General features: G+C 39.5%; 1 protein-coding gene and 1 long non-coding RNA gene across 2 annotated transcripts; one reads left to right on the forward strand and one right to left on the reverse strand.

Moving 5' to 3' along the window:
* Positions 1–43: 43 nt before the first annotated feature.
* On the reverse strand, positions 44–2,991 carry LOC107988303 (uncharacterized). The gene is made up of 3 exons (XR_001759860.2): positions 2,928–2,991; positions 1,131–1,451; positions 44–751 (listed from the first exon to the last, which is right to left on the reverse strand). It is a non-coding gene; the product is annotated as an uncharacterized LOC107988303 (long non-coding RNA).
* A 210-nt stretch (positions 2,992–3,201) lies between these two features.
* Positions 3,202–11,473, forward strand: lhx4 (LIM homeobox 4). The gene is made up of 6 exons (XM_008330256.3): positions 3,202–3,610; positions 6,753–6,924; positions 8,669–8,871; positions 9,108–9,262; positions 9,655–9,826; positions 10,586–11,473. The coding sequence occupies exons 1-6, from the start codon at positions 3,232–3,234 to the stop codon at positions 10,972–10,974; spliced, it is 1,470 nt and encodes a 489-aa protein (XP_008328478.2). The 5' UTR covers positions 3,202–3,231; the 3' UTR covers positions 10,975–11,473.
* Positions 11,474–15,098: the final 3,625 nt, after the last annotated feature.

Here is a 15,098-nt window from a genome sequence, read left to right on the forward strand (position 1 = left end):
CCCAGCCCACCCCACCACCACCATAACTGTGGCATCATAGACAAAGATCCCTCATCCTCATCTCACCTCCTACTGTCTGTGCATTATTATCTGATCAACATCATCTTCTTCTTCTCTTGTTGGGTCTCAGTAACCACAGAGGCCGATGTTACTCGGACGCTTCTCTCTGTTTTCGTTACAATTTTTTTTTCCTGATCCCATACATTGTCTGTGCGGCCATGTTGGAAGATATTTGTTTCTAAAAATGGTACTTTTGTCTCCATTTGTCATGATCTGGCCTCACATCATTTCTCTTTCTATCTGCATTTTTTATTTATTTATTATTTTTTTTGCATCCGTCAATTATTCTAATTGTCTTGCCCTTTGCTGACAAGTTAAGAGCATTTTTATCTGCACTCTTATCCCGGGCAGCTACTAGGTCTCGATATCAACAATCACAGTAATTGAATTGCTGAATAAATTGAATGATCTTCGGGGGAAAAGTGTATAATGAAAATAAAGCAGGAGCAGATGATTCCCCTGCCACACGTGCTCGCTAATCGGCGTGGTTGGATGGATGGATGGATGGTTGGATGGATGGATGGATGGTCCTGAGGCTGCAGTCTCACCACGTTTGACTAAAACTCTAATAGTATAAAGCCTGATTTTTTTTTTAATCTGCTTAATGTTTCCTTTTCAGTAAATTACACATGTGCGGCTTATACGGGATTGTGTGTCGATGTCAGACAAACGCTGTGTGTGTCATATAGGCCTGAAGTACAGGGTATGGAACAAGGAAGTTAGAAAAGCCAGAAGAACAGAGTCGATGACAAAGAACAACAACAACAACAACAAATCAAAATCAGACCTTAATAAACAAAACGGGGAAATTTTCGGACGCTGCAATTCCGTCATTTCTGCCAAATCCATAACAAATGTCATCAAACGTACTGACCTAATTTATAATCAAATTAAAAAATTAATTATATGGAGGGTTTTTTTACGTTAATTTGGTGCGAATATTTTCTTCAACACAATTAATTGTACCATAGGTTTCTTGGTCGAAATATAATAATAATAATAATAATAATAATAATAATAATAATAATAATAATGCACATTTCAGATGTCGGTGTGTGTTGTTCGTGTACCTGGATTAAATGACAACAAAGCCCCGGGAGCCTCTGTCGGCGGAGCTGCGGAGGAAGCAGCGCCACAGTCTGCGCGCTTTTCTCTCCTCCTCGCTTGAAGTAAATTGAAAGCGAAGATGGAGTTCATCTAGGCTGAGGCAGCAGCTCTCCTGGGGGAATATCTGATTCTGGAGAGCAGTGTCAGACGCTGGGCTCGGAAATGAGCGGTGTCAGGAGGAGTGAGGAGTGAGGAGCGCACACACAGTTAATCCTAATCCAGCCACCGAGGAGCTGCACGTCCACACGGCAGGTGAAGGTGTGTCCAATCACAGGTGTCCGTACCTGTGGACGACAGCCGTTAGAACCAGACCAATAAAAACACATCATTTGTGCAGAATAAAAATCCCATTAAAATGAGATCAATCTCACAGGACTCGGTGAAAACATATTAAAAAAAACCTGACAAGACAAATGCAGAATAATGTGTCTTAGTCCATTACACACAAATAAACGTCCAGCTCTGACCAACATGTTCAAACACAGGTGACAATGAGGAAGAATTATTGGTACTTTATATAAAAAACAACAACAAATATTCTGTATCTGCACTGAACTGGACAGGAGGAACCAGATTATTCTACAGTCTGACCAAAAAATACACAATAAAAAATGCATTAGTGGGAATGAAATATTTCAGCACCATCTTCTGGTCTGTTAATGATCTATTAAATCTTCGTGTGTGTGTGTGTGTGTTCGTCATGTTGTGGGGACAACAATAAATTGGCAGTAACTTTGTTCCACTCAGGGCCAGGTCACATTAAACCTGCTGTGTTTGATGTTGTTTTTAGACAAAAATAAGACGTAAATAGGTTTAAACTACTATTCAACAAAACTGTTATTGAATTTAAAAATAAAATAAAATTTAAAAATAAAACTGCTATTCAATTTAAAAATACAATAAAATAAAAACAAACAAACATGCTCAGAGAAAAGGCCAAACAGAAGAGATTAGAATCCAAACAATTCTCAAAAAGATTTTGTGAAAAAAATTTTTTTTTTTTCATATTGATTTTTTTTTTTTGTTGAAAAAACAAATTCTGTAGAATTTAGTTGTTATATAGGTTAGGTTATATAGATGATGAACAAAATAAAAAAAAAATTTACTACAGTACAATTCATGGTAGAAGGCAGTGTTTGTTAGGACTTTGTAAAATAAGGATGATGAATGTGAGTGATTTTTTTTTATATCCCGGTTACATTAAAAATCTTTATTTTATAGTAGATAAAACAAACTATAACAGATGATAGTTGTTCCCTTTTAATAAAAGATGAATCTAAAGAGTTAAAGGTGACATGATTTTCCCCTTTAATAAACAAAAGAGGAATCTAAAGAGTTAAAGGTGACATGATTTTATTTCTAGTTCCACAAAAGGAACAAAAGATAGAAAATTGTAAGTAAAAAAGAAAAGTACTTTTTAATACCGTCATCGTGATCACGATACTATTGTTACTAGACCAGCATGTAGTATTGATTTCAAATAAGAATTATAGTATTTTAAAAACTATGAAAGACTGGTTCAGACTGGTTTTCTTTTTTCTTTTTTTTTTCCCAGTTAAACAAAAAATATCACATATTTAATCTTCTCTGTTTCTTTACGTCAAACCAAACCAACAGACAGATTTTTACTCCAAAAACCATCGAGTGTTCGCACCGACAACTATTCAGTCGCTGCTAAGATGCTAATGTTTCTGTAACACCTAGAAAGACACAAACACGAGTTGATCTGGAGGATGCTCTCCCGTCTGTGTGCTACGTACTATATCTATGTGGTTGGACCTCTGTCTCCTCTCCTGTGTGTGTGTGTGGGGGGGGACCCTGTCGGCCCCGGGCCCCTCCAGAGACACTGCAGTGAGCTATTTAAGGTCTCCGCTGGAACAAGGTCCCGCCTCTCCGGAGACATTTTCATATCCCATGTTCCTCCTTCGCTTTCTCCTCCTCATGGAGGATGCTTTTGGGAAGGGGGGGTGAGGGAGGGGAGGGTTCCACTTCCTGCTCTCCTATTGGCCCAGTGGTGAGCCTGGGCCGCGGTGACGTCAGGCCCAGCCGCCCCTGCAGCCCTGAATGGAGCGAGCAGTCTGTCTGATCCACTCCAAAACAGCACGGCACGGAACGACACGACACGACACGACACGGACCTTACACCGGGAAAAGAGACGCCACAGGAGTAGAGGTTTGAGGGCTCGTTCTGCCGAGCGGAGGGGAAGCCTCAGCAGCAGCAGCAGCAGCAGCAGCCTCCACCAGCACCACCGTCGTCATCATCACCATCATCATCATCACCTCCAGACTTTTTTCCTCCAGAGGAGACGGGACTGGGAGTGCGCCCACCGTGTTGCGGGTGTATGTACGTGCGTTTGGCTCACGATGATGCAAAGTGCGGCGGTCCTACCGACAGAGAGTCCTGTGAAGAGTTTACCGGAGATTCTCGGAGTTCCACTGCAACGTAAGACATTTTAGACACAGTATCATCACCATTATTATTATTATTATTATTATATTTTTTATTTTGGTTTGTTCTGCCTTAACTGACACTGTTGCTGCTGCTGCTGCTGCTGCAGGAGGAAACTTTTAGTGAAACTCGGCCAAGATGAGGACAGACTGGAGACTGGACCTCCGTGTCCAGGTCCTCACGTACCAGGCCACGTGTGTGGTCACAATCAACGAAAAAATGATCACATTTAATTTAAACAAAAACAAACAAAAGGACAACAGTTCGATCCAAGTTCTGTTATACACGAGATTTTTTAGAATATTATATTTTTGGTAATTATCTCTCGCTTGGAAGATTAAAATATACATTTTTCTTATAATCAGGGTTAATTGATCAATCACTCAATTAATATATATATATATTTATATCCAGCCCAAACTTTGCAGCTGCCTGGGTCTGGTTGTTGGGATTATTACAGTGAGCTTCCCAGGCAGCTGTTAATTTGTAAAAGAGCCAACATGGTCAAGAGATCAGACGCAGTTGTCATCGCCCTTTAGTCTCACTGTGACTGACACTCGAAATTAATGTCCAATCTTCTGTTTGTTTCTTTCAAGACTGCAGCAGCAGAGATTAATGGTTTTTTTATATACACTAACTAACGAAAACCCACATATTTTGCAGCTGTCTGTGGGGTTCGATATTGTTACATTAATTTGGGCCTGATTGGTCAAATATATTAGGATGAATGAAATCTTGTCTCTATTTTGTATTTTAAATAAATTGTATTTTGTATTTTAAATAAATTTGCACACGTTTAGTTCAGGCTTTAACCTGAATGTTAATTGTCCCTATTTTGTTTTTTAAATAAATTTGCACACATTTAGTTCAGGCTTTAACCTGAATGTTAATATATTACTATCATGTGATTTTTTTTTTTTAAATATCGAAGTGACTTAAAATGTCTCTCTCTCTTCAGGACAAAGTCGCACTGATATTTTACCTTCTAGAAACTAGAAAAAAATGAAGGAAATATTAAAACCAAAATACAGCTTTTGTTTGTCTGCGAATGAAATAACTATAAAGAAATATATCGTGCATGTTTCAACGATATCGTGAATGTTAAAGAAAATACTCAACGATATGATTTCGATTTATTTTTTGCAAGATGGGTCACGATGGTTTGTTGTCTTTTAAAAACTAGGTCACGGAATAAAGTGTTGGCGAAACAATATATATGAAAAAACATACACGTGATGTTATTATATATATGTATGAAAATCTTACACAGACAGAATAATAATGCAATAAAATAATTATTAAATCGAAACGCATTATTCACTTTATATTTAAAGGGTAACACGTGGTGGTCAAATTAAAATTTATACATAATATAATATTACATTTCCCCCTTTTTGATACGGTCCTGTAAACTACATACACATTGTAACGTGAACGTTAACATTTGCGCGTTTTAATGAATATTGGCTGAATATGGGCTCATCTTCAGATCTTTCATCCAGGAAATAAAAGTGAACAATTCTGAAGGTTGTTTACATCAGCAGAGCTGACTCAGATTATCGTTACTCCCAAACCTCAACCTGCAGGCTGTTAATCCAGGATATAAAGTATTTAATTCACCGTTACTCCCAAACCTCAACCTACAGGCTGTGAATCCAGGATATAAAGTATTTAATTCACCTGGACAGAACACGAATCAGTTGGTGAATTTAAAAGACTTTAAGTTGTTTGTGTATGAACATGGGCTGATAGAGCTGAGTGGAGAGTGTTACAGATCCTAAGATACGAAGGAGACCTATAGTGAGGTCAACTTTTTCTTGCTCTCTCTCACGCTTACACACACACACACACACACACACACACACACACACTAAGTGGTTGCCAAGAGGGTGCTGCTTTCCTTTCAGCACCACTTGTCTACACAAAAACGATGCCTCTCTGCACAGATCTTTGTAAAGAACAATTAAAATGTATTACTATTGTAATTATTATTATTACAGTTATGACTACTATATTCATTATTGATCAGTTTTATACTTATTGGAATTTTTTTTTAATTTAATTTATTTGATTGAATGATGTTCTGTAACAGTGGCTTCTGCTGCTCGTACCTCCATGTTACATGAAGCCAGAACTGCAGACTGTGTGTGTGTGTGTGTGTGCTCTGTAAGATTAAATATGAAGCTGCGCGCCTCTGTGTACAGCATGCGTGTGTGTGTACGCGCGCACACGCACGCGTGTGTGACCAGGTCGGATATCGATTTTTCATTATCAAACACCACGTGGACATTCGACTTCTGAGCAGAAGCTGCAAACGAAAAACTTTTGTTAAAAAACGCAAGGATTAAAGAGAAAGAGATTCTTACAGCATCAACGACACCAAGTCATATTGTTGTAAAAACCAAATCAAATGTATTATTTACTACAAACATTACACAAAAGCCATGAATAAAATGGCAGTTTTTCTCGATTTTCTCGAATTATTTATACATTACTTTAAAAAGGTTTAAAAGGTTTTAAGTATATAAATACTGATGCATACGTGTCTGTGGATTGTTTCATGAGAAATCGCGTTTCACACGTGACCTACTGCGGCAGCAGCATCAGAAGCTTCACACACAAACACACAGAAACACCACGATGTCAGCACACACACTGTGGAATATCACAGAAATCTAAGGATGTGAGGGTGCCACAGATCAGCACCAAGGACAGAGACAAACACCTACTAATTGTGAACAAAACTTTTTAAAAAAAATCGAATACACGTTTAAGGAGCAAATACAAACAACTGAGTTAATTTTTGTTTAGTTTAATTAATTTTTACGATTTCAGTCGAGAGTTAATTTTTGTTTAATTAATTTTTACGATTTCAGTCGGATCGAGCATTTCTTAGTTTTATTAGTTCACAATGGTTTAATGGCACAGTCTTGATTATGTGTGAGACGTGTTGATATATATATATATATTAATTGAATTGCTAAATTTCTTGTTACATTTTTGATTTATGGCCAATCATTTTTGGAAGCGTGTGAAATCCTGTGAAAATCTGAGGAGCCAAACGTGTGCGTGCGTGTGCTGTAGTGCGTGGCCTTGGACGTTACCTTACTTGATGACGTTACCTGTCCCCCTGCAGAGATCCCTCAGTGTGCCGGCTGTAGTCAGCACATCCTGGACAAGTTCATCCTGAAGGTGCTGGACAGACACTGGCACTCCAAGTGCCTCAAGTGCGCCGACTGTCAGACTCCGCTGGCGGACAAATGTTTCTCCCGAGCAGGAGGCGTTTACTGCAAAGAGGATTTTTTCAAGTGAGTTTCAAGTGCTGTGTTTTATACTATTATTGGATGTAATTCTACTAAACTCGTGTTCTAGTTTCCTGTCTACAGTTACGGAAAAAAAAAAAGTTTCCTGTCTATAGTTACGAAAAAAAAACATGTTGAATTGATTGATTTCACCAAATTAATGTAACAAAAAATGGTTTTACAATATATTGAAATAGTCAAAAATTATATCCTTCACATACATATACATAATTATATATATATATATCCATTTGGTTTTAATTCAAATCAAATATTTTTAAACAGTTTCCTGTAGAAGACGCAGTAATGTAGAAAAAAACAAACAAAAAAGAGAGTTTTCTCTGTGACTTCATTTACACTGAGCTTCGTTTGTGAAATTGTGGTGTTTTTTTTTGTTTGTTTTTTTGCATGACAAAAATATTTGACATGTATTTCACACCTGAATTGTGTAACAATCAAAATACATAGAAGTCATCTTCAATTACAACATGAAGAGTGATAAAACTTTGAACTAATTCCTACTTTAATCACACCTAGGTCTGCTATTGGTCCATTACAAAAGTCTTCCTCTTTTTCAGGTATTATTACCTATTTAGCATTTTTTCCCAAATATAAAATAAAAAAAAATAAAAATACAACCTGCAGGTTAAAATGTCAGGTGAGCAATTACCAGTCTGTGAATCAGGGTGAATGTGATTCAAAATGTTGTAGCCTTCAGGGAACTTATAGGGTTGTTACTTACTAATAATTTGCCACAACAGTTTATATTTTAATATATATTTCATAAAATACACTGAATGGACCTGAACAAAAATTCCCAAATTCCTTTCTTGTTTCACTTTCTGCCTCTCTTTCTTTCTTTCTTACTTTCTCTTTGCCTTTCAAGGATTGGATTTGTGAGGCATTACAGAAGAAAATTGAGTTTGACTTTTATCCAAAACAGGATCAGCAGATCCAGGCTTTTACTAAATCATGTTTGAAAGGTTTTAATACTCAAAGCTTGAACGAGACCTCTCGAGCCCCGGAGTCTCACAGAGACGTAACTGTGTTAGTCTGACCCAGGGGACAGTGGGGGGGGAGTGGGGGGGCGTTGGCATGTACTTTTTGTGGTGAGGGACATGCTGGGACACACACATAGACATGGAGACACACACAGATTCACTGGTGCCTGGACTTCCTGGTAGTGATTTGTATGCTTCACCTTGGTCTTTTTTTTTTTTTTTTGTGGCTGGGTCGTGTTATTTAAAGCCTCTCCTGAGTCAGTGCTTTATTGGTCCTCCTCAGGGTGTGTTTACTGTTAGCAGCCCTCCTCCTCCTCTCTACTCCTCCCCCCTCTTTCTCCTCCTCCTCCTCTTTAGCTCTCAGTGCTTCATTTGCAAACACATAAACATGCAAACACAAACACACATGCATGCACACACACACACACAGACCACACGGTGCATTGATCCGCTCCACCCATCAACCTGTGGACAGGTCTATCGTTAACAGAAATGTATTCCAGGGCTGATGTTTCCTTTCACAACAGCTGGAGATTCTATTAATACACACACACACACACACACACACACACTTTGCCGTCATTCTTGGCTGCTGTTACAGAAATACTTCAGTATGAACATTTTAATCTCTTTTGGTCCCACTATCCCATCAGCTCTTAAGTTGGATATAAATAGAAGAAAGAGTGAATCCGCCCTAGTATTGTGCATCAATTTTGCTAATGGCAACTCACTTCATTATTTCCCCGCAGGCGTTTTGGAACAAAATGTGCATCGTGCCAACAGGGGATCCCACCGACGCAGGTTGTGCGGAAGGCGCAGGACTTCGTGTATCACCTTCACTGCTTCGCCTGCATCATGTGCAGCCGACAGTTGGCCACAGGGGACGAGTTTTACCTCATGGAGGACGGGAGGCTGGTGTGCAAAGTGGATTATGAGACAGCAAAACAAAATGGTAGGTTTTTCCAAGGACCTGAAATGTAGAAAACAAATAATGAAAAGATTTTGTTGTAGATGTTTTTACAGGTGGGAAACAAACAGAAAACATTCAACAAAATGGTAGAATTTGAAGTGGCACTTACCAAAGGACTAACACTGAGCAGATGTGCAGCGACTGCAGAACTAAGTTGTTTATTATCTGGGTTTATGGGCTGAAGAAGTTTCCAAACACTCTGTATCTTCTGGCTTTAGATGACTCAGAGGCAGGAACCAAGCGACCGAGGACCACCATCACTGCCAAACAGTTGGAGACCCTGAAAAGTGCCTACAAGAACTCACCCAAGCCAGCACGTCACGTCAGAGAGCAGCTTTCATCAGAGACTGGACTAGACATGAGAGTAGTGCAGGTAAAAATGTAAATAAAGACAATGGCAGATCAGCTGTGACACAAAATGTACATGAACATCAACTCTAACCTGAGGAGTGTGGCTTCAAATAGTAATGATGAACAGATCAGCATAAAAACAGAAAAAAAATTCAGGTGAATCTACAAAAGACAGTTGTGTGAAATACATCAACCTGTATTTATTTGGCTTCAACACAGCCAGCTATTTAGCTGTTATTAATTTAACAAAAAATAAAAGTTATTTTAAATTGCCTTTCTTTATTCATTGTTTAGCTGTTATGAATTTAAGAAAAACTTAAACCATATAAAATATCCCCAAATTACATAAAAAAATTCATATATTTTAAATTGCCTTTCTTTATTCATTGTTAACATTTCTATTATCTTCGCCAGGTTTGGTTCCAGAACAGACGGGCGAAGGAAAAGCGGCTGAAGAAAGACGCAGGTCGCCATCGCTGGACTCAGTTTTACAAAAGTGTGAAACGCAGCCGAGGTGGAGCTAAAGTGGAGAAGGAGAGCTCAGCTGACGACGCCGGACTGAGTGACAGTGAACTGAGCTTCAGAGGTATGTAGGCTGTAGATACCTCCAGTCAGTGCATGGATATTATTGCTTTAGAGAGAGAGAGAGAGAGAGATCCCTGAGAGGGAATCATCAGTCATGCTGTTGTTCTAATGGGATTAAGGAAACCTACAAGCTGCTAAATGACAAGAGTGCAGCGGCAATTGAATGTGTCTTTGCAGCATTTCATTTGTTTGCTTTCGTTGCTAAAACGAATGGTGTCGTTCTCGGGCAAATCCGATATGGCGTCCTCAATTCACATTCTCCTTAAGCCTCCCTGTGGAGGCACAACCTTCCTGATGCCTCTGTTAGTGTTTAAAAAAAATGGAGGAGGAAGTATGTAGTGACGTTTAGGTTATTAAATGTTGGTAGACTTCATTTTGGGGAATCATAAAAGTCCTGAAGCCACTTTTAAGAGAAAGCCATCTTTACGAGAAATGAAAACATGGTGACAGAAACTCAATAAAGCATGTGATGCTTTTTGGTCAATTAGAGCCAGAGTGCTGTGGAGCCCTGCTGCTACTGAAGAGAGAGTGCAAAGATGAAAACAGATCTTTTGTGCTGCAGTAATTACAGACATAAAGCATGTTTGTAGAAAGGACTCTTAGGCACATCCTTTTGCCTGGTTTACTCACTGTACATCCATTGTTGAAACAATAAATCTGACTCATAAAAGCACTTAACCGCATTGAAATATAACAGCTATAAAATGTTTCTGCAAAGTCTTCACACTGCGGATGCTAAGTGAAAGTCTTTCCTTCACAGACGACCAGGTCCTGTCAGATCTTGGCCACACCAACGGTCTTTATGGGAGTGTTGGTGACGTAACCAACAGCACGGTGCTCAACGGCGGCTTCTCCGTGGACGCCACGGGCCAGCCGTACCACGACATCCGAGCGGGAAGCCCGTACGGCCTTCCCCAGTCGCCCTCCTCCATCACGTCCTTGTCCGGCCACACTCCTCTCCTCAACAACCTGGGATTCAACATGGACAGTCTGGTGGTGCAGGGTGGAGCGGGCGGAGTGGGTCAGGCTCTCAGGGCTATGGCAGGAGGCCCAACCTCAGACTTGTCCACAGGCAGCAGTACAGGATACCCCGACTTCCCCACCAGCCCTGCTTCCTGGTTGGATGAGATGGACCATTCCCAGTTCTGAGTCTCAAACAGTGTTAGCTGATCCCAGGATGAAACTGGCTCATTAGACACATGTCTGTCCTTCACCCACAAAGACTGGTGTGTGCGGTGATGCTGGGTGAAGAGCAGAGGGAAGAGATGGAGTTCGATTCCACGTCTCTCCAGTGAAGGAACAGCCCTGGTCTGGACGAGTGGTCCAGAGAGGAGCAGTTTTGAACTGTGTATCATACAACATTTGTTAACAACTGACTTTATTTTGTTCTTTCACTCTCCTTAAATGAGAATGGATTTCCAATATGTTGTGGGATTACACTCACAGGGGGAGGAGATATCATCTCCCAAAATAACTTCCCTCCTCTAACAGCTACAATGTTAGGGCTCAATCTATAGATCCACAGACGAAGTCCCTGTGAGACCCAGGAGGCACCTGCATGCTTCTGATTCATGAGTAGAAATGTTGTCGGACTGCTTCCGGGCCACATCAGAGCCTCGACATTGGCAATGCACTTTATTCTCCTCTTCTTTTTTTACACACGTGGTGCCGAGGATGGAGGGAAGAAGGGAGAGAGACATATGCACAAGGCTACAACACAGTGTTTCATGGGGAGAGGACATTAACAAGAACAGTGGCACAAGTGTGAATTTTGAACCTCGCTGATGTTTTTTAACTTACCGCTCATCTGCCCCCTGCCCTCGTCTGTCCGTCCACGAAAGCTGAAGCCTGTTTTTACTGAGGGTGTTCACTGTTGGCTACACAGCAGGCCTCTCTCCTTATATTTATAGCTGCTTGACTTGTTCTCGTCTGTGTTGAAGCTTCTTTCAGAGTGGACGTCTGTCAGTATTAAATCATCTGTTTCCAGACTTACCAGAAATCAAAGCTTAGGTGTTGAAGGACAGTCCAGAGGTTTAGGGACTGGAAAATTCCTAGTAATATATCACAAACATTAATTATTAACTTATTATTATTTTGGATGAACCAGATGTACGAGAAGGAGTTTAAGACATAAAAGTTATTAGGCGAATATGACTGAAAAATATCGGTCGCAACACCAACAAGTATTAGCAGGAATTTCAGACGAAAGAAATCTCTGTGTCGCTTCTTCTGTTGTGTTGATCTGATCTTCTCTTGCTAATCTACTCAGCGCGGCAGAGCTCCAGCTTCGCCTGCTATCAACCTACTTACTGAGCCCAGATGTGTCATCGGTCTGTTCTGTTCTCCCACCGTCTGATCTCCATGTCAGAGGATTTATTACAAAACCGCCCCCCCTTCCCTTCCCTTCCACTTGGTAAACTGTTGGTGATGCTGTGTGTTTGTGCTAAACTGACACGTTTCCAACACATCCCCGATCAGTCAGCTGCATCTCCCTGCAGAGCTGCAGCAGCACAGAGCATTCTCTCTGACTGTAAAGTTGAACAGTTTTGAAATGTGGCACATCACTTGGAAGTAGTGGAGGACGGAGGAAACGCCATGCTGCGGTTTATTCTATAGAAATTAAACTATATGCCAACCGCTTTCCTGAGATTTTGCCAAGTTAGTTTTTCTTTTAAACACAGCATAATATTTGGGAGCCAGAAAGTAAATCAACACACAGGAGGTAACACAGTTAAGAAAACACGCCGTTAAAGTAAACTGACGACTACTGCATTCAATTTACAGTGTAAATATTTACTGTGTACATGGTATCAGTGAAAACACTCTGCAGTATAATTTCACTGGGGTTAATGTATAAGTACAGGGTACTACAGTTAATGCTTTCTTCTTAGACAAAATATCAAATGTTTATGTATAGTTTTAATTTGGATTTTTTTAAATATATTTGGAAAACAGATTACAATGGCGCTCTGCATCAAGTGTTTCGTGACTATCAATTTCAACAGGCTTCAAATAAAGTTTGGACAGAAGTTTGATATTTGATTTCAAATCGTAGGGTTGGTTAACCTGATTAAATTACACATATGAAATGAAGATGTGACTAAAATATAACAATAAAACCTGAGAGATCTTCACATTTTACTTAGACATATTTTGAAATAACAACTGTCTTTAACTAACTAACTTGACTAATATGACTTACACTCATATTGTGGAAGACAAAACCTCCACTGACAATGCATGAAAAAAAGAGTTGTTTTTATTCACACAGCTGTTATTTGGTGTATTCTAACATACGACCAAATAAGGTACAATTCCACTGATTTAAATATAAGTTTGTGACCCAGAGTAGTACCCACATATCAGTGTAGTATTTCATTGATACCATATATGACCAGAATATTAACAGTGTAAATGACAGGCAGTAAAAAAAACAGCACTGCATTAAATTCCTGCGTAGACATCTGCCTGCGCTGTTTTTAGAGGTTTGCATCTTAATTATTGTAAATTTTGTACAGTTTGAAAAAACGTGTTGATCGTCTTCTTTCATGAGCGCTATTTATTATTTATTGCTGTGTGACTTTGAAAAAGATGTAAAAGAGAGCACTGAATTTATTCATTCATGCCTTCTGTGTAATGGTATGAGCTGTGTACAGTCAAATCTATATGAGGAAAATAAAGCTGAATTGTCTTTGGGTTACCCTCTGCTGCCTCTCTTCTGTTACACACTAAACCTGCGGTGATGAATGCGAGGCTTGAGATTTTCAGCTCGACTCTTTTTCCAATATATCAAAAGAAAAATATCTACTTTAGGTGTTTTTATTATTTTGCCTTATCTAAAGGCTCTTAGAGCAAGTTAACCCGCAAATTCATTTACCCATTGAGAGCATTTACCACACACTTAGGCCTCTATTCAATTGTGGAGATCCATTTAGTACCACCAACAGACAGTGGTCAGTCAGTTAACAGTGATTGATGCTGCTTTCCTTTCTCGCTCTGGGTGGGGGTGACAAGAAAGATCCATGAAGAGAGAGGAAAGAAGAGGGAGGGAAAAGGGAGAGGGAGAGAGGGGGAGAGAGAGAGAGAGAGAGAGAGAGAGAGAGAGAGAAAGTGGAGAAACAGATGCATTTCTGCTTGTTTCCCTGATCCTCTCAGCGTTAAAGAGACACAGCAACAGATTGGAGCACTGCAATGTTAAGTCAATCCTTAATCTTCCTGCTGCTAACTAATTGTGCAGTGCTTGGTGATACATCGGCAGATACGCTTTGTGGTCAGGCAAAGAGGGAATATGTTCCATCTGCTGGCACTTAGATGGAACGTCAATACGTCGCTCTGTAATTCATCGCTGTAGAAAGAACTTTTAACCAGCAACAATAACAACGGTCTTCAGACCCAGAGGCTGTTATCAAGCCTTCACATTTTTGTTAGTTTTTTGACTAATTTACTTTTGTGTAACCTAGTGATGACTCTTATTTCAAATCAAGTGAAAACCAGTTACTGTGTAACCTAGTGATAACTCTTATTTCAAATCAAGTGAAAACCATTAGGCCAAGTGAAACGCTTACCTGGTGATACACAGCAGTGTGCTCACATTAATGCACCGATGTCAAGCAGGTTTATTTCTGATGGTGTCCAGTCCGCTGAGGATTACCCTAAAAAAAATTCACAGAAGAAAATCAAAGTAAGCTTAAAATTTAAAATTAAAAGACTAAGTTAACCATAAAAGTGTAAATATTTTTGCCAAACATTAAGCTTTAACAGCTTAACCACAGACTGGACAAAGCTACGAGGTGAAGCCACAAAGAAAAACTGTTGAGATGTTCCTGCTTCAGATGTGACATAGTTCATGGAGTCTATGTTAAATAAGATTAAATGGTCTGTAATTGTTTTCTTGAGGATTTTTAAACATCAGTCTCCATGTTTATATTCCTTGACTTCCAGTAAATCATTAGACATTATGTTAAACAAGCACATAAAGGACCCACAAAGGAAAAGTAATATATTCCACTGTTCATGTTCAGACTATAGGTGAAGGTGTGAGTGTATTTGTGTGCCCACTGTTCTTAGTTGGAACACTGCTAAAAGTTCACAGGTTGAAGTGGATGATTTATTCCCTTTAACTATGGCATTGGCTAACAGTGTACAGAATTATAATGAAATTACACAAGTGTACATCTGTATAAAACTAATTGGTATGCAGCAACGTGCAGCAGTTGTCTGAGAGCAGGCCAAGCTAACCCAAACCTAAGTGTTATCGATTCCCTTGTGTTTTA

This window comes from Cynoglossus semilaevis, chromosome 2 (assembly GCF_000523025.1).
Source record: "Cynoglossus semilaevis isolate Cse_v1.0 chromosome 2, Cse_v1.0, whole genome shotgun sequence".
Classification (NCBI taxonomy): Eukaryota; Metazoa; Chordata; class Actinopteri; order Pleuronectiformes; family Cynoglossidae; genus Cynoglossus; species Cynoglossus semilaevis.